Genomic DNA, 23038 nt, shown 5'->3' on the forward strand with positions numbered 1-23038 from the left:
TCAGATTTTTTTTTTTTTTTTTTTTTTAGTGCGCCCTCCTAGCGTCTCCCCCTCCCATAAAGTAAAATAAATATGATTAACACCAAATGCATTTCATTAATTGGAGGAATCAACAGTCTCAATATCCAAGTAGGCGGGCTGGTCTTCCACACGTTGGGTCGGCTTGGCGCACGCTTGCTTTCCCCCAAATAAATCTCGGTTTCTCCGACTTGCCTATCGCTTTAAAATCTTAGAAACAGTTGTTGGTTCTTTCTTTTCTCTTTTCTGTTTCTTTCTTTCCTTTTTCTTTTTTTTTCTTTTCTTTTCTTTTTCTTTCTTTTTCTTTCTTTTTTTTTTTTTTGCATAAGTTTTAAAAGAATCGGTCTAGAAAACTGAATAGTTATTAGCATCTGCAACGGCGGGGGGGGGGGGGCTGGAGAAGCAGACCCCCACCCCACCCCCACTGTGGATTTCCGGGCTGGTCCGAGAAACCACCGCGGCTTAAAACTTAACCCCTTCGAGGGGAGCCGGCGACGGATGGGGTGTCGCCCACCCCCGCCCCAACACAGACATCTCTGCACCGCCGAGTCTGAACTCATTGAGCGAAATGTGAAAGTGCAAAGGGCGCGCGGGACCCTGATAAACAAGGGTCCGATTTCCTGAGGGGGTGAGCGGGAGTGTGCATGAGCGTGTGCGTGGGAGTGTGTCCGCGCGACAGAAGTGGGGGGCGCGAGAGGAGAGGAAGGGAGAGCAACGAGGGCAGGACCGGACCGTGCAGGCCGGCCTCGGGCGGGAGTCGGCAGCCCCAGGGCCCAGCCCCCCGCCCCGCCGGCACCCCGCTCTGCTGCGGCACCCCGCCCGGCACCCCGCCCGGCACCCCGCTCCGGCACCCCGAGTCCCCTCGCGCCCGCGCCCGCGCCCGCTCCCCCCAAGGGCGCGCGACGCCAGCGGGCGGCCAGTCTCCGCGCGTCACGGCCCCCGAACAACTTATTTCCCCTCCTTCAAAGAGGGCGACGAAACGGGCTTCCCGTGCACCCCGCGCGGACCGCGACCCGGCCCGGGGCCCCCGAGCGCCGCCCCGCCAGGCGCCTCCCGCGCCGAGCCGGGCCCCGCAGCTCCCCGCCCCGCAGCCCTGCGCCCCAGCGCGCGGGTCCCGGGGAGAGGGACAAAGAGTTTGCGCTCTTTGGGCTAAGTTTGAGCTCCCCGCGCGGCTTCGCTCCGGGAAGGCAGGTCCCCTTGGGCAGACTCCTGGGTGCCTAAGGCGGGGCGAGCAGGGGGAGCTGCCCCGCCAGCTCGCGGTCCAGGGGGTGGGGGTGCCCGGGATGCGGAGCCGGGCCAAGCCGGCGCCCCAAGGCAGGCCTCCGCCGCGCTCCGAGGGGAGCAAACCGGCCTCCGGGTGCCCCCGGGTGCCCCCGGGGGCCCCCGGGTTGCCGCGGCCCCGCCGCGCGCCTCCGTCCCCTCCCGCACCCAACTTTGCGCCGGGGCTGCGCTCGCTCCCCGGGAGGCCGCGGCGCGGGAAGGGTTAAGGCCGCTCGTCCCAGCTGACAGTCAGCTGATTGGGCCCTGATTGACAGCTCCGAAAAGTTTCCTTGTTTCTATCTATTATGCTAATCGCGGCCGCTCTCGCCGCCTCCCATTGGCCCCGAGTACCAGTCAATTTCCCATTTGGGCCTGACGTCACAAGTGCTATAAAACTCAGCAATTGCTTTAAACTCTTCTTGCTTGGATCAGAGGCTTTAAAATCTTTTTTCATCTTCGAGCTGTGGCTCGGGCCGCTCTTCGGCTCGGCCTCCCCCCCACCCCCCTCCTTTCGCTCTCTGCCTCGCCTTTTTCCCCGGGACTTCGCTATTTTGCTTTTTTTTTTTTTTTTAAAGAAAAAAAAAAAAGAAAAAAAAAAGGCAAGAAAGAACTCAACTCCCCCCCTCCTTTTCCTCCAGCCGGGCTGCACCTCTGTCTTGCACTTTGCACGGAGAGAGCGCGCGAGGGGGAGAGAGAGAGACAGAGAGAGAGGAGAGGAGAAAAAAATAATAAAAAGCAGGCAGAAGAGAAGGCGAGAAGCATGAAGTGTTAACTCCCCCGTGCCAAGGCCCGCGCCGCCGGACAGCCGCCCGCCGCGCCTCCAGCCCCGAGCGGCCGCCGCGCGCGCCCCGCTGCAGCCCGGCCGGCGAGGCGAGCCCTCCCTATGCACAGCGCGCAGCGGAGCGGCGAGCGGGGGACGCCGCGCACCCGGCCGGGCTCCTCCGGCTTCGCCGCCGCCGCCGCCGCCGCCGCCGCCGCCGCAGCCCGCGGAGGACCTTCCCGAGCCTGAGGCCGCCGGCTCGGCACGCACGGAGGCGAGCAGGCGAGGAGGGGCCGGGGCGAGCGAGCGAGCGAGCGAGCGAGCACATTGGCGTGAGCAGGGGGGAGGGCGGGCGGGCGCGGGGGGCGCGGGCAGGGCGGGGGGTGTGCGCGCTCGGAGGTCTCGGCCGCCGCCGCCAGCGCCGCGCGAGCTAGAAGCGCCCCAGCCCGGCAAGCTGGCTCTCCCGCTGGCCGCCCAGCACAGCCCGCTGGCCCCTCTCCTGCAGCCCATCTGGCGGGGCGGCGGCGGCGGCGGCGGCGGCGGCGGCGGCGGCGGCGGCAGGAGGATGGCATCGGAACTGGCGATGAGCAACTCCGACCTGCCCACCAGTCCCCTGGCCATGGAATATGTTAATGACTTCGATCTGATGAAGTTCGAGGTGAAGAAGGAGCCGGTGGAGACCGACCGCATCATCAGCCAGTGCGGCCGTCTCATCGCCGGGGGCTCGCTGTCCTCCACCCCCATGAGCACGCCGTGCAGCTCGGTGCCGCCGTCCCCCAGCTTCTCGGCGCCCAGCCCGGGCTCGGGCAGCGAGCAGAAGGCGCACCTGGAGGACTACTACTGGATGACCGGCTACCCGCAGCAGCTGAACCCCGAGGCGCTGGGCTTCAGCCCCGAGGACGCGGTCGAGGCGCTCATCAGCAGCAGCCACCCGCTGCAGGGCGGCTTCGATGGCTACGCGCGCGGGGCGCAGCAGCTGGCGGCGGCGGCCGGGGCCGGGGCCGGGGCCGGGGCCGGGCCCGGGGCCGGCGCCGGGGCCTCGCTGGGCGGCGGCGGCGAGGAGATGGGCCCCGCCGCCGCCGTGGTGTCCGCCGTGATCGCCGCGGCCGCCGCGCAGAGCGGCGCGGGCCCGCACTACCACCACCACCACCACCACCACGCCGCGGGCCACCACCACCACCCGACGGCCGGCGCGCCCGGCTCCGCGGGCGGCGCGTCCGCCTCGGCCGGGGGCGCGGGCGGAGGCGGCGGCGGCGGCGGCGGCGGCGGCGGCGGCGGCCCGGCCGGCTCCGGGGGCGGCGGCGGCGGCGGCGGCGGCGGCGGCGGCGGCGGCGGCGGGGGCGCGGCGGGGGCGGGGGGCGCCCTGCACCCGCACCACGCGGCCGGCGGCCTGCACTTCGACGACCGCTTCTCCGACGAGCAGCTGGTGACCATGTCGGTGCGCGAGCTGAACCGGCAGCTGCGCGGCGTGAGCAAGGAGGAGGTGATCCGGCTCAAGCAGAAGAGGCGGACCCTGAAAAACCGCGGCTATGCCCAGTCCTGCCGCTTCAAGAGGGTGCAGCAGAGACACGTCCTGGAGTCCGAGAAGAACCAGCTGCTGCAGCAGGTCGACCACCTCAAGCAGGAGATCTCCAGGCTGGTGCGCGAGAGGGACGCGTACAAGGAGAAGTACGAGAAGCTGGTGAGCAGCGGCTTCCGAGAAAACGGCTCGAGCAGCGACAACCCGTCCTCTCCCGAGTTTTTCATGTGAGTCTGCCCCGCGCCCCCAGCTATAGCCACCTCCGCGAGGGGCCCGCGGTGCCAGGGCCGCGCCCGCCGCCCCCGCCCCGCCCCGCCCGCCCGCGCCCGCGCCCGCGCCCGCGCCCCGCGGAGACCGCCCGCTGCCCCGCACGCGCGCACGCACACGCGCACACCCACCGGCTCCCCTCGGCGGTGGCGGGGACCGTGGCGGGGACCGGGGCGGGGGCGGGGACCGGGGCGGGGGCCGTGCCAGGTGGGGAGGGAGTGGAGTCCGGCGCGTGGACTGCCGATCTGAGATGCCCCGTACCTTGCCGGCTTGTCCCCACGGACACCCCTGCACACACGCACACGCGCGCACACACGCACGCACACGACCTTCAGCACAGGTCTCCACGCTCACCCCTGAAACCTGCATCATTCACACTGTTTTTCTCTCTCTCTCTCTCTCTTCTTCTTCTTCAGTTCATGAGCTGGTGTTCATTTTCCGTGTGTGTTTTACTTTGTTTGGATTTTTTTTTTTTTTTAATTTTACTTTTTGGAGCTTGCTGTGTTGTCCTTTTTCCCAACCTCCATCCTCACACCCTTTCCACTCATCTCCTCAGAGAGAAAAGAAAAGAAAAGAAAAGAAAAAAAAAAAAAGCTAAGGGTTTTTTTTTACCCCCCTCCTCCTGAGTTCTTCATGTGAGATTGAGCTTGCAAAGGAAAAAAAAAAAAATGTGAAATGTTATAGACTTGCAGCGCGCTGAGTTCCACCGGGTTTTTTTTCTTTAGCATTGTTATGCTAAACTAGAGAAAAAAAAAATCCTCATGAACCTGCCACAATCAAGCCTGCATCAACCTTCTGGGTGTGACTTGTGAGTTTTGGCCTTATCATGCCAAATCTGAGAGTTTAGTCTGCCATTAAAAAACTCATTCTCATCTCATGCATTATTATGCTTGCTACTTTGTCTTAGCAACAATGAACTATAACTGTTTCAAAGACTTTATGGAAAAGAGACATTATATTAATAAAAAAAAAAGCCTGCATGCTGGACATGTATGGTATAATTATTTTTTTTTCTTTTTTTTTTTTCCTTTTGGCTTGGAAATGGACGTTCGAAGACTTATGGCATGGCATTCATACTTTTGTTTTATTGCCTCATGACTTTTTTGAGTTCAGAACAAAAAAGTGCCACCCTAGAGCCTTCTTCCCATGAAAGTTTGCATCTGCTCCAAAACTGCTTTGAGTTACTCAGAACTTCAGCCTCCCATTGTAAATGCACTGAAGGCATTCCTTGTCAAAGATGCCAGAATGGGTTAAAAAATTTAACATGGCAAACATTAAAAGAACTCTTAATGCTTTCTTTTTAATAAGAATGACACCCCATTTTGGGGACTAAAATTGTGCTGTTGCGGAAAGCAGTCTAAAATTTATTTTTTAAAAAAAATGAAATCTGCCCCGTTATTTTTGGTTTGTTTTATTTTTATTATTATTATTTTTTTTTTTGGCTTTTGGTCATTGTCAAATGTGGAATGCTATGGGTTTCTAGTATATAATTTAATTCTAGTTTTTATAATCTGTTAGCCCAGTTAAAATGTATGCTACAGATAAAGGAATGTTATAGATAAATTTGAAAGAGTTAGGTCTGTTTAGCTGTAGATTTTTTAAAAGATTGATGCACTAAATTGTTTACTGTTGTGATGTTAAGGGGGGTAGAGTTTGCAAGGGGACTGTTTAAAAAAAAAGTAGCTTATACAGCATGTGCTTGCAACTTAAATATAAGTTGGGTATGTGTAGTCTTTGCTATACCACTGACTGTATTGAAAACCAAAGTATTAAAGGGGAAACACCCCTGTTTATATCTGTAGGGGTATTTTACATTCAAAATGTATGTTTTTTTTTTTCAAATTTAAAGTATTTGGGACTGAATTGCACTAAGATATAACCTGCAAGCATATAATACAAAAAAAAAAATTTGCAAAACTGTTTAGAACGCTAATAAAATTTATGCAGTTATAAAAATGGCATTACTGCACAGTTTTAAGATGATGCAGATTTTTTTACAGTTGTATTGTGGTGCAGAACTGGATTTTCTGTAACTTAAAAAAAAAAATCCACAGTTTTAAAGGCAATAATCAGTAAATGTTATTTTCAGGGACTGACATCCTGTCTTTAAAAAAAAAAAAAAAAATGAAAAGTAAATCTTACCACAATAAATATAAAAAAATCTTGTCAGTTACTTTTCTTTTACATATTTTGCTGTGCAAAATTGTTTTATATCTTGAGTTACTAACTAACCACGCGTGATGTTCCTATGTGCTTTTCTTTCATTTTCAATTCTGGTTATATCAAGAGAAAGAATAATCTACAATAATAAACTGCATTTTTTTTTTTTGATTCTGTGCTTAGTTTCTTAGTGTACAGTTTAACTGGACCCAAAATCACATTAGAAGTGTAAAATGCATCCTTTTCTCCAGAGGAAGGATTAATGGAAGCGTAGGGAGGCAATAATAATTCAGGGAGAAACATAGGCTGTTTTGTGAGGTGGGAGGCCGGTCCCTTTGAATAATTAGCTATATTTAATATAAATGTCAATTCATGACCTCTCGAAATGCAGGCTCCCCCTCCCCCAGCCCCAAAGTTTTTGGTTTTCAAGTGAGTTGAGACATCATTGCCCTCTGGTGAAAACAAACAAACAAAAATCCCAACCAGAGAGTAGTAGGGCCTTCTCAGCACCGCCCTCAGCTTCTGGTCCAGCAGCAAGCCCATCTAGAGAGAAATGGGCCAGGCAAAGAAGGCATGACAGAGGTGGCTTGGGCACATATGCATTTAATGGTAAAGATAAACAATTCTTGCCTTTTGGCTAAAATTGATTATTTTTCCTTCTTCCCTTACGCACCATGATTTTCTTGTTAGCAAGGCCTGACCCGACTTAACATCAACGCTTTGGACAAATCAAATTGTTTGTTTGTTTTTAACTTCGAAGGTCAGTTGTCTTAAATAGGAAAAAAGAAAAACCCACCCCTTACTTACATAACCCCAAGTACATATCTGGATTTAAACTGTGTTATTAAATCATATTTTCACTCTGTGTGTGTGTGTGTGTGTGTGTGTGTGTGTGTGTGTTTAGCAGAGGGCTTCTCCGCTTAAGACAAGCTGGCAATGATTTCAGATCACCTTAACTCCAGAAATATAAGCAAAAAGTAACAGCTTCATAGAATAAAAGCTGTGCTTTGATTGATCAGTATTTACCCCCAAATAGGCTGTGTATGGAGGAGGCTAACTTCAAAGATGACTTGGAAAGTCTCAAACTACCTTCACTAACAGTGTTGACCTATTTTAAAATGACATAAATTCATGCAACTAATGTTACAAATTCATGCAGTTTGCGCTCCTAATCAACTTCCCCTAGAATGCTAAAAGAATGTTAGACAAAGCCAACACTGTTTTGAAAATATAGCCAAACACGATGACTTTTGTTTTATTTTGGTTTGGGTGTTCTTGTTTGTTTGTTTCTTTCTTTCTTTCTTTCTTTTTTTTTTTTAAAGATAATATTGCAACTCTGAACGAAGGCCTTATTTTGAAGAAAACAGGTTGTGCTTGGCGCTGCTGAGTTCTGGCCAGTTGATCATCCTGTCTTCCTTCCCCTTTTTCACAGAACATGAAGACAGTGCATCCCCACTGTATTTTGACCTTCCTTTATGTGCCAGTTTGGATAGAACTCCTGACTCTACACTTAATTTCCTTAACAAAAGTCTTAATAGTAAACGTACTTCCATTTGCTTAAAGTTAGCTGTTCTCTGCTTCTGAGGTTTTGGGGTTTTTTTTCCCTCCGCTCCCAAGGAGGAGATAGGCAGATTCCCCCCTGAAGGGGCAGAAATGGAGGTATCGTTTATTGCAAAAAAAGCTCAGCCTCAGATGAAAGCTTATAATAGGCAAACACTCAAAATAAGAGTGTCATGCAGGATGGACTTGCTGAAGTCACCTGAGGAACAGGACCTGGGAGAAACACGGTTGTGCCACAATTAAGCATTTTGATAGGACTCTCTCTACAAGGCAGTTTACTATAATGAGTGGGCTTTGGCCCCAAACATTAGAAAGCAGAGAGGCGCTAGCAAAAATGGGATTTGGGTGGCTGGCTTTAAGAGAAGGTTAACCCCTTCGTGAAAGGCAGCTTTAGATACAACCGTTACTAAAAACTTTCAAATGTAGTATGAGTGGCAAACACAAATACGTGTGGTTGTTTGTTGTTGTTGTTGTTGTCGTTTAACAAAGAAAACCTAAATTCTGCCTTAGTGTCCCTAGTAGAAATAATAAGTCTCTAAATTAAAATAAATAAATAAGCAAATAAATCAATAAATGGTGTAAGGAAATCTAGCTTTCCCCTCCCACTGCATCTGAGTCTTTGTCTAAATAGTGTTAAAATTCCTTTCATTCCAATTACAGAACTAAGCCCACTCGCAAGTTGGAGCCATCAGTGGGAAACGCCACATTTTGGAAGCCCCAGCCACGTGTCCTTACCAGTGTATTCACGAAATGAAATTTATGTGGGAAGCGTACATTAAAAATTTCTTCTTATTATTATTGTTTGCAGCCTCGGAGAACACCCTGCCCCTGACTTCCTCTGCTCAGTCTCCTTTTTTTTTTTTTTTAAGAAAAATGATCGTGGTAGAGATGAAGGGTAGTAAACGTGTAACCTCCCCGTGCTGTTAACTGCGCCTCTGGTCTGAGGGTCTTAGGTGCCAGCCTGGAGGAAGGCGCACCGGTGCTTCTGGCTTAACCGTGCGCAAAACTAAATAGGTGCCATTGTTTCCAACCTGCGATATTAGTTTGAAAAACTCACTGACATTGGAAGGAGATCTGTATGTGCATTTATAAGAAGAGAAGCTCCCCAGAAGGTAACCGCATCTTTGAAGCATATGTAGACAGGCACACTCTAAATAGTACTTTTTCACACTTCATTGTTTCTCTGGCAGATAATTTTACTGAGAAGAAAAATATACTTGCCTCCCCCTCCCCGAGCAGATGCCACGGGCAGAAGCTTTAGCCGGGCCCCAGCACCCTGGCTTTCTGGTGGGCCCTGGTAGTAGTATATTTATCAGTGATGTCAAACCGTGTTCATTTATCAGACGTAGCTGTAAATGAAGGCAGCGTGTGGCAAAACACAAAGTTAGTTAAACCACACCCTCCATGGGCTGCTTTTTCCACTTCTCTGCTCCCAGGCCATTCACAAAACCACCTCCCCTGCGTTCCCCTACTTTTTGCACATTTTCTTTTGTAAAAAAAAAAAAAAACACACGCAAAAAAAAAAATGTGTGACAGTTTTCCACGCTGTATCTGACACAGTGATAGATCGACATCCAAATAGGCAGAGATTCTAGTTTCTGATCTCGGTGAGGAAATCATGTCTAGATACCATGTTTATCCGCCTCGATGCCATAACCATCTGGGCCCCTTTCCACACGGGCTGCTCCAAATAACCCTATTTATTATGGGATGCCAGATTCTAGCGTCCTGATCTTTTCCCCTTTATCCCTTTACCCCAGCAGTTTTTATTTAGCAATGTCCCTTCTAGATACCTCCTCTCATATAGGACCTCCCCTATGCCAAACCACCAGCTTTCCTGCTCAACACAATAAACAGAGGGCAAACATGAGCCAGGGCCGCCTCCGTAGCTGTGTCCCCAGCATTTCCCTGCCCAAATAACAAGTTGCTTCTGACACCAAGGGTGCCAGAGCATATAGTATAGTTGGGAGGATTTTGTTGATGTTGCTGTTGCTTTGTTTAGGACAACTTACTTCCGTATTCACACACTCTTGGCTTTAGAAAATGTACTCCTCCGGTATTCTAGGCCAATCGATATTTTTAAAAGTCTGCTTGCCACACAGGTATCTTCTACTTTTTTTCTTTTTTTTTTTTTTTTTTTTTTTTTTTTTTTGCCCGTCAGTAGTTAAAGCCTAACTGAGGTAGGTTGGAGGCCCAAATACATGAGTGACAAACTTCAGCCATCTGACTTCTGTGCCAGTAAAGCACGCAGCCAGGCTCCTGGCCCAATTTTTCATGTAAACATGCATAAGAGGGAAGGGAGGCCGGATTCCTCCTCTCTAGATGGCTGATTTGCAAGGCTCCCCACCGCAATTTACTTTCATTTGATTTAAAAAAATAATAATAATAATGTTGCCCCTTTCTATGAAGAAATGTCTTAGTTTTCTTGGAGAAGATTTATTTACGGTGGGAGGCTATCATTTCCACCACTTCTCATTATTCCTCAGGACGCTGAATGAATAATTGGGAGTTGGTGTCTCTTCCTTGTTGTTTGGAAGAAAATAAGAGAAACCTGAAGTTTGGTCTCACTCTTGGCTCATCCTAAATCGGAAGGATGCCCCAAGTCCGAGGCAGGGCGTCCAGTTCCAGTGGCCATCTGTGTGCAAGGGGGTCCAGGGTCCTCTGAATCAGGATTGGTTTGTTTGTTTTTTTGCATTTGTTTTGAAACAGAGCAGGAGCCTTAACCCACCTTCTGATAACACTGCTTTTCTCACTTTGATATAAATCTTCAAACCCTAGACATCAAACAGCCCAGAAAAGGGGGATTCTCTCCAAGCCTTGCTCCGCCCCGGCTCCTGAACAAACCCAGCTCTGTCTAGCACTTTCTCTCCAGCGGGGGTAGGGGACTGGGTGAGAGAATTTCAGTCCCTCAGGCTGTCTCATGATTGTCGGGGCATAAAGAAGTACAGTCCTGCAACAATGCGGGAACATCTTTACCCTTTAGAGAGGGACAAAACAAAAAACAAAGCAAATCAAATTGCTCTGCACGAAGGCGTAGCAAAACCCCAGGCTCCTGTTCTCTGCACCCTCTGTGGGCGGTGAGAAATGAGGGGAGCAAGGGAGAACGGTGGGGAGGACTTTGAAGGCAAGAGTCCCAGGAATAATCCCAGTTGCCAGTCTGAATTTCACTTGCTCACTGGCTCCAGTCAGGGCCATCGTACGCGTGTGCCAGGTGCAAACAAGGTTCGGCTTTCCTTAGGGTTCCCATAGGCTCACATGTGTTTCCTTTTTGAAAACAATTTTGGAGCTTAAACCCAAACTGAGAAATCTGGGAAGATTGTTAATGCCTTAACTTTGGGGGTGTTTATAAATATATCAATCTGAGATTTGACAGCGGTGACTTTGTGGATCAGTCAGACGTGTTATGCCAATATTTATATGGTCCCGCAATAGGTTTTATGGCATGAGGACAGTTTTTATTGTTTAAATTTGAAAGCCCTTTGTGTGTGAGTGTGTGTGTGTGTGTGTGTGCACGTGCCTTCCATAAGTTTGCCCGCTATAACAAGGCTGAGGTAGAAAGGACACATCAACAGCGCACAGAAAATCAGATCTTCATATGAATTTGCATCAAAGTTGGTCAGTTTTAAGAAACTCACAAAGCACATTTTCCACAGAGAGGCTATGATTGGAATGCACAGTTCCTTACTCGAATCGTAATCATCTACTGGGCACCTCTACCCTTGTTCAACAAAATTCATTTTCTTTTCCTTTCTTTTTGTGAAATAACATTTTTCCCCCTATAATTAGGACTTTGGATTGCAAAATCACATTCCTCTGTTCTCCACAGATTCTTGGATCTTTAGTTACGATTAGAAAGGGGCATTAATTCAAGAAGGGAGGATGAGGGAGGGGTGTTTGTAGACATTTGGGAAGAGGAGGGGAGGAGAGGAAATAGTTCTGTGTTCACCCCCCACACCCCTCAGCCCCCGCCCAGCCCAGGCCTGGGTGTGAGCTACACACAGGGGATTTGGATTCTGAGTTGATTCTAAATATTCTGATCACCAACCTTGAGCATTTCCAAGCTAAGATTCCAAAACATGGTTTTTCCTTGTGGTTGGTTCTCTCAGCTAGGGAATAGGAGAGGCCATGAAACCTTACAGAGCTGGGCAGAGAGGCTTGAAAACCGCTCTTCTGAGAGAATCCCCAAGGATGGTTGTGGAAGGGGACCCTGGGCTGAAAAACCTGGTCAGCGGTGCAGACTCCCTTTTGCAACGAGAATTTGTCCCAGTTCTGTGTGACCTCATCCACTTCTGGAAGCCTGTACAAGTGGGTTTCTGGCCTTCTTTGGGGCCTTCTCCAGAAGGAAAGCAGGCCTGAGGATCCCGGGATAGTAGGCGATCCCAAACTAGGCCAGAGGAGCAGAGAACAGGAAGGCGCTGGGGTGCAGGGCTGGGGGAGTACTGCTGCAGAAGCCAACCCAGGCTTAGGATCCCAATCCAGAGATCAAAGCTAGGTCAGTCCCAGGGCCCTGCCTCCCACCAGAAAGGATCTGCTTGCAGGGTGACTGACAGGCTCCCACACCCTGAGATCCCCAGGATTCCAAAATGCAATCCCCAGTGTTCTGAGCTCCGGGGCCTTTCACCACCTGACCCTTGCCCCATTGCTGTGCCCTCTCTGTAATAAGTACCACCCCTCTCTCCCATGCCTAGTCGCCCAGAGCCATCAGAGAGTCGGAGGTCACTGCCCTGAGGCCAGAAGGCAGTGCCTAAACTGAGGCCTTGGACGCATTAAATCACTCCTGCCCCAGTTTAGGTGAGGACAAGGGCAGGGCTGGAGTGGAGGAGCTGGGGGTGGGGGTGGCTCTGGAACATTTAGCACTGGCTGCAGAGTGTGGTGACAAGGGTCTTGAAGCCTGAACTGAAGGAGATGAAGGCCGGCAGGATGCTGAGGTTGCCCATCTCTCCCTTCCCTGCTTCCCACCCACACACCCCCGTTCTGGCCCCTGGCCCTGGATGCGCCCTCGTCCTGGGCACCGCTGCCCCTTGCCCGGAGCCAGGTGCGCTCGGCACGCAGGGGCCCCCGCTGCCCGCAGGTGCGGGAGGACCAGGCAGGCACCGTGGGGGCGGGGTCCGGAGGCTGCTGGGGTCCGGGCGGTCCCTGCCCTTCCCCAAGCCAGGCCCGCGCCCCCTCCGAGCCGAGCCGCCAAGGCGGGCGCCCCCGGCCCAGCAGGGGCAACGGATTTGTATAGGAATTTGGGTTGATTTTGCAAGAGGACCGGCCTGGCCAGAGCGGAGCCCCCGGGCCAGGAGAAGGCGCAGCCCCGCTGCGCTCCGGCGGGCGCGGAGAGGGAGGGAGCGGGGTTCAGCCCCACGGGGCTCCGCCTCTCACCTTGGGACCCCCAGCCCAGCCCAGCCGCTGCCCCAGGAGCCTTAAGTAAGATCATCTGCTCCTCCAGAGCATTGGGTTTTACTCTATTAAGTTTCCGGTCTATTTTTCAGATCTATCCTTTTTTTTCCCCTGCTCTGGTTAGAGAAAAGAGGAAAAAAGAGAAAGAAGGAAATCCAGATAGCATATTTTACAGTCTTCGCTGAAATCTCGTTATGGTTGGGGTTTTCCGTGGTACAGTTTGATGCTCGTTGTAAAGGAAAGCCAGTCACACAGTCTTTATTAGGATTTCGACAACAGCTCCAAGCATGAGGGTCTTGCTTACATTCTCAGATTTAACACAGTTCTAGTCCAATTTGGGGCCCTCGGGAACAGTTTTTTACGAGAAAAGATTTTTAAAACTACTAGTTGCAGAAAGAAGCTGTTCCACGTAGGGCCTTTTTCTTATTGGGACACTCCGTTTTTTAGATCCTCGAGTATGGGGTCAAGTAACATAGCATTTTCTGAACTAGGTTTCTTTTTCCTTTTTCCTTCTCTTCGGGATGGATTCATTAATGTGCAGATAAATATGTTGAAACTTAAACAATGATCTCAGCCTCTGAGCCACTTCTGCACTGTCAGATTACACTAAAATCCTTTTTTGATAGAATAGGGGAAAACCTGTGGTAATCACTCTAGGATTAAATCTGTTAAAAGATGGTATTAAGCCTTTTCATTTACAGGCAATGAATGCAACACATTCTTTCATCTGCCATTTATCTATCTATGTATCAATCTATCTATTTATCTGTGATCTGTCTCGCTACCTACGTACTCATGGAGCCCTTTAAAGTAGCCCATTGTAGAGGGAGAAGCTATTAAAAGATCAATCTGCAGTGTCCACATTATGAAATAAAAAGGCCTCAAGGCGGAATTAATCTATCTACTCCATATTTTGGAAGGCATGAGCAAATCCAGTTTGAAGTGTCTGTCTTAGAGTGTCTGCCCATGACCCCTTTGCCCACTTGGTGCAATGAGGGGCAGAGCAGAGCAGAGACACACGCTGACCATCTCCCCGTAGCGTGGTTTCAGGGTGCACTGTCTATGTTAATTCCCTGCACTGTAAAAGGTGCACCCAGACCTTTTAAAATCTTCCTTGGAATATCATTGCATGTTCCTATGCTATTTTAAAAATACTATTTAATCACTAGGTAAATATCTCCAACTCTTAGAGGCTCTATGCTGGTAGACATCTGGCTTGGACTACTCTATGATAGTCTAGCTCAAAAACCTCTGCTCCTCGTGAAACCCCTTTGCCCCTTACCCCACCCCACTTCCCCACTGACTAGCCTGGGTGAAGCTGATGAGAACAGAGAAACCGCACTGGCTTTTGGACTCTATTCAGGTGTGCAAACAGAATCTCTCTCCCCCGCCCTTTTGAAAGTAAATGCCTTGATAACAGGATGGGTTGCCCGGATGGCCAAAGAGTAGAGGTCATCTTGAGGAAAATGACACCAATGATCTAAAAAGGACATCTACTTTATGAGATTACAGGCGAGATGCCAAATATCACATTTAATGAGGCCTGATTCTTTTTCTCCAAAAATAACAGAGACTATCAATGAGACGGTCAGGAAGGCAAAGGGGCATTTTGCAAAGCCTATGTTCAATTATTGCCTTGTAATATTTTTCTAAAATTGAAAAATGCCTCACAAGTATATGATCTCATGTAAATACTCTTTGCAGAAGCTTAACATATGTTTGCACTGCCCCAAAGGAATTACAAAAATATCTTTCCACAATCTCTTAAGCTTTTAAACTATTCACTTGCATTTCTAAAAGAATCTGTTGTTCCTAAAGATTAAAAAAAAAAAAAAGTAGAAGAACCTTATGTGGGAAGGGTTTTTGTTTATTTGTTTTTTAGAGATCAGCCATCTGAACTTCAAATGGGCAACAATTGATATTACTGAGAGCACTTCCAGGTTTAAAACTTAAGTGTGCTTCTTGTTTCTTTTTTTTCCTTTTTTTTTTTTGACATAGAAATATTATATTTAGCAAATATTAATGGATACTATTACGTGAAGAACAGTAGTCTGTACTAGAAGGTTTTCAAGGCATTTCTAACAAGAGGTGTGAATGAAGGCACATGATGTATTTGGGGCAGCTCTGACAAATACAAGAGTACAAATCTGTTTATCCAAGTGTTTTGACGCAGTTATACCATCCAGATAGAAGGCAGTTGAAATAAGTGGCAGAGTTATGCTCGATGAAAACTTAAGAAAGATTCTCTGTGCAGTTCCAGCTGCCTACAGATTTCAGCATGTGTTCGTGTGTAGAGGATTTGTTCATATCAATTATAAAGTAATCCAAATAAAAAGTGTGGGGGATTAAAGAGAAATAAGTGACTATCCATCTCGGGGAAAAAAATTAGATTGACTTACTAGTTTATCGCAGTTATTGTACACAGATTTGCTGTAACCATGTTGAATTTTTAAAATTAGATTTTAAATATATTTTGACAGTCTGAACTTGTATGGTGTGACTAACTATAGGGAGAAATGACAGGTCTGCTTTGTTATTAAACTGCTGTCTGGAAAATATTGGACTCCGTACAGTAAATGATAATTATTTTGCCACTTACATTAGTACAGCTAATAGCAATAAGGGTTTTTTGAACCATAGAAAGCTAACTACTTTGAATTACTGTGCTTTGTTATTCACTGGGAAGCAAAAAAAAAAAAAAAAGACTTTTTTTTTTCTTTTAAAGCAACCTCATTTTCATATCATGGTTCTAAGCATTCCCTGCTACTAATTTAAACAGGGAGGAAGTTAATAAATAAAAGGATGGTATCTAAATGTTTCTATTTGTTAAGAGAACATTTGCAATTAAGGAATTAAGGTCAGCGGTACCAGCAGAATAGACCAGAGCAAGGAAGGAGGAGGGAGACGATGGAAGAGAATGTGCCCCAGTAAAGATCCAGGGGCAGCTGGACCAGTTGGGTTCTGAGGGATGGGCAGTCTGTGAGCACTTGAGAGATGCCCATCAGAGACCATTCAGATCCTCCCCGCTGTGACCCCGGAATAACTCAGTTCTCTGAACTGAGGACAACTTCAAAGCCGAGCCAGGCTGCCAGGCCAGTGAGTATCTCCATCTCAGCCTCCCAGGGGTGCGAGCCATAGTCAGAGGGGGTGACCCTACACTCCATACCATTCTCTTCCATGTGAACCCCCTCCTCGGGCAGGTCTGAGGCCAGGATACCAAAGCAAGTGGAGCAAATCCCTCTTCTTTGGGCCCAATTCTGCCTTTTTCATAGATAGCTAGGCTGCCTTTAACATACTGTCCTTGAAACCTTCTTCATGGTTATTAATTACCCTTTGTTTATTTTAATATATTTACTAAATCAGGTACCCAAGGGAATCCTCTACATCAGTGATGTGAAAAACCCTGTTGCCTGAAGTCAAAGAGGTACATCTCGATTTCTGATTTGCATGTGCTTGTTTCGATGAGTTTTCCATGAGGGGGATAGCAAGCAAGCAAGGAATGCTGATAATTCCTTAGGTGTGAAAAGCTCCTGCTTTAGTATTTTAGTATCTGGGTTTCACATGGAACACAGGTGGTGATCCTGGGTGCTAAAGGGTGATGCAGTGTACGTGGGACCAGCATGCATGTGTTTTTGTATTTATCTCATTACGCAGGTGTGGTGTACCGAGTAATTACTCTCATCAGAGGAAACCCCACATCTTTAGCCTTAACCAGCATGACTCTCTTGACACTCACAGAGCTAGTCCTTCTGCTTGAATGTCAGACAGTTTGGGTGAACGTGTGCAACTAGCGTCCATGGTCCTTGGGCAGCTGTACCTGGGCCTTGTAAACAGTCCAAATTTTCAGCCTCTTATAATTTACTCCACACTCACATCTGGAACATTTGGTGTCATTTTAAAGCACAGTGTGCCCCCCCCTCCACCTCTGCGTCCAAATGTGACTTTGGAGCTACTCTCCACTTCAATTGTAGATAGAAGGAGAGGGCAGGAGATGGGTGGGAGGCAGATACCTGATTTTCGTCTCCTAAAAAATATGAAATTAAGATATTTAAATGGGTATTCAATTGTAAGTATCCCAGGGTGAATTTAATAATGAAACCTCTTCGTTTCGAAAGCCAGTCCAACGCTTGTACACCAATAGTTATTTAGTGTCATTGTTTTATGTATTCTCATTACCTCTTATTGGCTGTTGGGACGAAGTTTGATTTTTTTTTTTCTTTAAAAAATTGCTTGCTGGGAAATCTGCATGAAATACGGTGTTTGATTTCTAGAGGAGGGGGGCAAAAGTCATACTGTCAAATTGCTACTCTTTGCCAAGGAGAAACTTTAAGGATTCAGTGAATCTGAGGATGTTGGAAACCAGAATCCCGTTTTCTCCTGTTATTAAAAAATAGTATCTGATTGCTTACTTTTACACACTGCTTGAATAACTGGATTCTGAATATTTAACTATGATTTCTTTCCTAGCCTCGTACAAAATTAACATTTTCCTGAATCGTCTCGTACATAGCCTTTAACTCGATGTGTACCTTCGGGATTAATTTGAGAGTCCACGTGTGTGCATGCAAAACCAATACTTTATTCCTCCGGTTTTTATTCTTCTCTTTTGTCTCTATCTTTATCATTACAATTGGAAAACCTTCTATTAGATATGATGATCTAGGCCCACTGGCAGGTTTTGTTACATTGAAACCATCCATTTTGAGCAAAGAGTTAATGAACTTTTAAGGTGAGGTTCACGCTGGTCCTGACCCTCCTGGTAATTTTTCATATAAGGTTACTGGTGGGAGAGAAATCAAATTTCATCCGTGAACTTGATTGACAGGTGAGAGCAAGGAAGAGAAAGGCATCTGGTCAGATGGGGGATCTGGGAGGAGGAGTACAATTCCTCTGAGTTACTCCGAGATATTAGATATTATAAGCGGATATATGAAAAGTTCAATACCTGATACCCCTGGGAGAGTTACTTAGTGTATATTCAGAAAGTCACTTTGGCTAAGGGATTTTAGTAGTGAAAGCCCCAAATGGAGAACTGCCTGCTTCCCTCTTGCTAATTTCAACTATGTACAGCTTCGTGGCTTATTTCTGGCAATTTTCTAGCTGCAGTATGAAAATCAAATCACAGACCTTTTGGGGAGCCATAGAATTACCTTTCATTATTCTCAGAAACAAACTCTAGATTATATTAGGGTTCTTGGGCATCTTACAGAATAATCATCCTAAGCAGTATCACAAAAAGATTAAATCCTCCTTTCTGTAGCATTGCTTGATCCTGACTAACATCTCCCATCAGCGCATGTTACAGCTTAACATACGCAGATCTACCAAAAGCATGATTGATCAAGGTTGTGCCTTCTAAGGAAGGTCACCTAACGTGAACGCCCATAGAGACAACCACACGTTGCTATTTGGTGTATAATTTTCTGTGGTAGCGTCCCTGGGTGGTGTGATAGCTTCTTTGCCATGGAAACAAGTGATGATGTTGCTTGACCCTAATACCAAGGGTGGCTTTGGAATCCACCTTTGGGGCTGTCTTTCAGCTTGAATTAACACAACTGCTCCCACCCACCCCACCCCCACGTCGCACCAACTTTGAAAGTTGGCCTTCAAGACGCGCTCTTTCACCTTGTGTGATGAAACACTAGTTTGAGAGATGGTGATGGATCTTAGCCTGCTCATGTCTATGCTCTGCCCATTTCAGATGTTCCTGGCATTGGCTAAGACCCATCCGGATGCAACCAAGCCTTACAGAGCTGCCTCGGGGCAGGGCAGGTGGGATACATGCATAGGGGACAGGCTCGTTTGTAGCTTTCCTATCGCCAATGGGAGAAGCTGATGGAACTTGTATAAATAGTACTTTCTGGGTTCTAAGTACCCATCAGTATTTTTTTTTTTTTTTTGCCTCTAGTCTTACAATTAGCTGAGTGGACATGTTTTCTCCTGACTGTACCTATGCCAATATGAATTCAAACAAATGTAAGGAAGACTTCGTTGTTTTATGAACTGGGATAAAAACACATACACAAAAACACAGACAGTAGAAGCATTCAGAAATCTTGTTTTTATTTTATATAACTTGACCTCCCGTGTTGCCCATCATCATCCAGAGAAATAAAACGCAAGCGTGGTTTCCCGACGCCCTGTGTCAACGTGGGTGCCTTAGCACGGCTCTTTAACTCAAACATAAAATTAAATATGTCATAACCGTGTTTCCCTTGCAGAGCCCATCAAAATATTGTAACAGAAATGGTGAATCAGGTGTTCTCATGCAAAGGACATGTGAAAACACAGACTGTAAGTTCCGGAATCTTGGTGCGTCTGCTTAGAGAGCCCAAGTGGAAAGAGTGGCTGGTCTTGACTCTGTCTTCATTATAGGCCCCTCGGGGTTTCTAAATGCTGAGTTTTTAAAGTACATCCTCCATCCCTCACGGCAGCAAGGCACAGGATGCTGTCCTGTATGCAGATTTGGAGCGGACCAATCCATCAAGTTCCATGAGTATGTCTTAAGCGAATTACACTGATGATGTATTTGTTGGCCCCGGGAAAGAGGGGGAAATAATTTCATTTAAAGTGTTTATTACGCGGACTTACCTAATTGTTTGTTGTTGTTTGTTTATTTAGGTCATGCTCCCATAGAACCACCACCCATACCCCCTTTCCATACAAGGCCTGCCTACTGTTTTTCTTTTGGCGGGTGCTGGCCCACTGCTGAGCTGATTTAATCAATTAATTATAGCCGAGCAGGTACAGGGTAACTAGCCTGATGATGCCATATGAAGTCATATTTTCTGTGAGCCCTGGGATATGATTGAAGGGACAACTCAAAGAAAGAATATTATGCATTGGCCGGGGGTTGCGGGGGGAGGAAGGAAGAGTTTTTGTAAAGGTACAGCGCTCGTTACTTAACCCGAAGTGATGCTCTCATTAAAGAGCCTTCGTGCTAAAAGCACACGTTCAGTCACCTGCCAAAATGTCAGATTTCCTGCTGTCGTTCACAGATGCCAATGCAGAGACACTCTTCACCTGCCCGTTGCTGAGTCTTCCATCTCCCCATCCCAAAATCACTGTAAAGTTGTTGTTCAGTGTCTGCCTTTTGGGGTTTTCCTGGCACCTAATGAAATTATCAGCAATAAATGAGCTAAGCAGACGGGTTGGTTTTGATTTTGATTTTTTTCTCTTTTTTGGGTCTTTTTGCAATATTTGGAAAATGCTGGGGCAAGGGTCAGCCAGTGGGCAAAATTCAGCGTGCCTCTGTTTCCAGCGTCCACAGGAGATACTGCAAAGCCGTTTGCACTGATATAATTTGAGGTGGACACTACCACCAAGTAGGAGGGAGGGTGTTGGGCAGGGGAAGCTCAAACCAGCTGTGGGAATCCCAGGTATTCTCAGGGGAGATGACACAGCCACAGGAGCAGTGACCTCAGATGTAAGGCTCTGTAAGATATTAACACCCAATTAAGGGTCCAGGGGCGCATCCTACAACATAAACCCTGCCAGCAGGAGGTGAGAATGACAGGAAAGAAAGAGATGCTGGTTGGGTTTTGTTTTCACCTTTTCCCTCAGCAAGCATTGTCTAATGACCTGTTGTTCACATGCGGCCAAAGATGATTTCTTTTGCTTATTCCGGTCTATGGAAAGGCCCAGTGAGTTCAGTTGCTAGCAGGTAGGCAAGTGGGATTGATACAAAATTTACCCAGAGGTCATACTTCCTTTAAATTGGGTTCCACAAAGTTTCTTGCCTTCCTCCCTGGCTCCTTCTGCAACCGAGCTGTGTCCTGGGTTTATAGGTATTTTAAAGGGATTCTGAACCCGGGGTGACTCCCCCTCTCCCCAACAACAAAGTTAATAAAAAGGGAGACCTTTTGTTACCCACGGCAGTTAATGACAGGGCTTGAATCCGCACTGCTTTCGTGTGCCTCCGGCGGGTTCATATTTTAGAATGAAGTTCATTCCTCATGCACATGAAATGGGGGGTGGGGTGGGGGTCTGAGAGAGGGTCTCTTCCTGGACTGCAAATATTACATAGGAGCCAACAGAATTTCCTATTTACCTTTTCAAAATTTCTCTTCTATATTTTCCTGTTCTCTCTCGTACTTTCATAAAGGAGCTATTAGAACCCTTTCAGGGATCCCTGGGTGGCGCAGCGGTTTGGCGCCTGCCTTTGGCCCAGGGCGCGATCCTGGAGACCCGGGATCAAATCCCACGTCGGGCTCCGGGCATGGAGCCTGCTTCTCCCTCCTCCTGTGTCTCTGCCTCTCTCTCTCTCTCTCTATCATAAATAAATAAATAAATCTTAAAAAAAAAAAATCTGAAGGTGCACCCGGCCATCTCACAGCGTTTAGAATCACGCATGGCATTTTAGGGGGCCTCGGGAGTCTGCGGAAGGGCTGCATAGCACCTCCCTCCTCTCGGGGCGGCCCAGAGCCTTCAGAAATCCCTTCTCCCATGTCCATCCTTTGGACACAAGTTAAGAATCGCTTTCTCATCCTTGGCTCCACTGGGTCTCAAATACTTGCAGTTCCGTCCTGATGTCCAAAGACGGTTTTGTTGCTCTGTTACTGGGCTTTCCTAGACTTTATATTTTATTTTATTTTATTTTATTTTATTTTATTTTATTATTTTATTTTATTTTATTTTATTTTATTTTATTTTATTTTTCCTCTCTTTTTCCTCTGTAAAGCTGGGAAACTGCTTCTCCCCATTGCACAGTAGAGGAAGGTGCAAGGTGCACGGCCGGCCCAGGCCCTGGGGTGCGCGTCGCCCTCTGAGCCCGGGTGTCCGCACCGCGAAGGAGGGAGAGTTCACCAGGAGGACGGGATCTCTGCTCAGCCCCCGGGGCTGCTTTGGGGCCAAGGGCTGCCGGCTTCCAGCTGCCCTCCCCCCCAAGAGACCCACTCTGCATTGGAGGCCGTGGACCTCTCCTCCGTGTACGCTCCGTGTTCCAGGGATCTAGCGGGGGGTGAATCAGGGCGTGCAGGGCTGCTGCTCGCAGGGCCTCCCCCAGCCTAGTGATCGCTGGAAACACTGAGCAACCCCATGGTATGTTCTAAACACAGTCTCCACGGGAAGGTTGGTGGGCCTGATTGTTCAGACGTTGCCCCGGTTTGATCTGAACTTTGCTTACTTAGCGGCATCGACACCCCAGTGTAAAGGCAAAAAAGGTCATTGGTCATGACACGACAGGTGCCACAAACCCTCCCTACAGATCGGCGGGCAGATGGCCCTCCTGGCTCCCAAACTGAGCTGGTGGGATTCGAGTCCGAGCGTTTGGGCCTTGACTCCACAAGGAAAGTACAGGGTACACCTCGGTTCCTGACCCAGAGGCAGGAGATGTCACTTGTCCAGCCTGGAGCTCAGAGTTTTCATAGCAGCACGGTGAAAGTCGTCCTGTTCCGGAGAGGAAGAACAAAGTAAGGAAGGATTTGTTTTTGTTTTCTTTTCCTCCTATTTTATTTGAACCTGCCAATATTAGTAATGAGAAACTTTCTGTCCCTGTTGCTGGAACACTTTTATTTTTGTATGGCATTGGTGGGGATGGGGGGGCGGAGGGAGTGCAATTCCTGCAAGGTGCTTCTGTCTTGACTCAACATTTTACGGTGTCATTCAGATTCCCCATTCTCGGCACCATCATTTCCTTCCACAATAAAAAAGGGCACCTTCCCATGTTTGCCACGGTTAACGGGTCAGATTCTCACTGTAGGGAAGAGGAGATCCGAGTGTCTGATTTCATTGTAAATTTGTCAGGAGTTATTTGCGGAACTAGTGAGGATGCTGTTGTTCTGAAAATGCATTTTTTAAAAATATTTTTTACTGTTTCTTTAAAATTTAATTGGGACCAGGTCACTGTGTGGTTTTAACTCAAGGATTTCTTTCTTTCTTTCTTTTTTTTTCTTTTTCTTTTCTTTTTTTTTTCCCAATTGCAAGCTGCAGTAAAGTGATTTGTAATTTATAATCAAAGTTTGGTATCGTTAAACTAAACTGTAAAAACTGGCTTTGGGGTTTTGCTCATAAAATAAATATTTGAAAAAATATGGCAATGAGGCTTATACAGTAGAAGCAATGTCAGTACATATATATCTGCGTATATGAATATATATGCTTTTTTTTTT

General features: G+C 47.8%; 1 protein-coding gene and 1 long non-coding RNA gene across 3 annotated transcripts; both read left to right on the top strand.

Annotated features, from left to right (window-relative positions):
• Positions 1–1731: 1731 nt before the first annotated feature.
• MAF (MAF bZIP transcription factor) lies at positions 1732–8339 on the top strand. Its single transcript, XM_041770733.1, has 2 exons — positions 1732–3784; positions 8205–8339. Exons 1-2 carry the CDS (start codon positions 2604–2606, stop codon positions 8296–8298), a joined length of 1275 nt encoding a protein of 424 aa, XP_041626667.1. The 5' UTR covers positions 1732–2603; the 3' UTR covers positions 8299–8339.
• A 1393-nt stretch (positions 8340–9732) lies between these two features.
• Positions 9733–20076, top strand: LOC121499723. 2 transcript variants are annotated; one of them, XR_005990216.1, is made up of 3 exons: positions 9733–12335; positions 16293–16353; positions 18631–20076. It is a non-coding gene; the product is annotated as an uncharacterized LOC121499723 (long non-coding RNA). The 2 variants fall into 2 exon arrangements; XR_005990217.1 differs by lacking the exon at positions 9733–12335 and adding an exon at positions 12419–12472.
• The last annotated feature ends 2962 nt before the right edge of the window (positions 20077–23038 follow it).

This window comes from Vulpes lagopus, chromosome 10 (assembly GCF_018345385.1).
Source record: "Vulpes lagopus strain Blue_001 chromosome 10, ASM1834538v1, whole genome shotgun sequence".
Lineage (NCBI taxonomy): Eukaryota > Metazoa > Chordata > Mammalia > Carnivora > Canidae > Vulpes > Vulpes lagopus.

Bases quoted from the DNA above. Each gene is read 5' to 3' on its own strand.
- MAF (XM_041770733.1), top strand. From the start codon at position 2,604: ATGGCATCGGAACTGGCGATGAGCAACTCCGACCTGCCCACCAGTCCC. The intron at 3,785-8,204 runs GTGAGTCTGCCC...TTCCAATTACAG, and splicing joins TCCTCTCCCGAGTTTTTCAT to AACTAAGCCCACTCGCAAGT.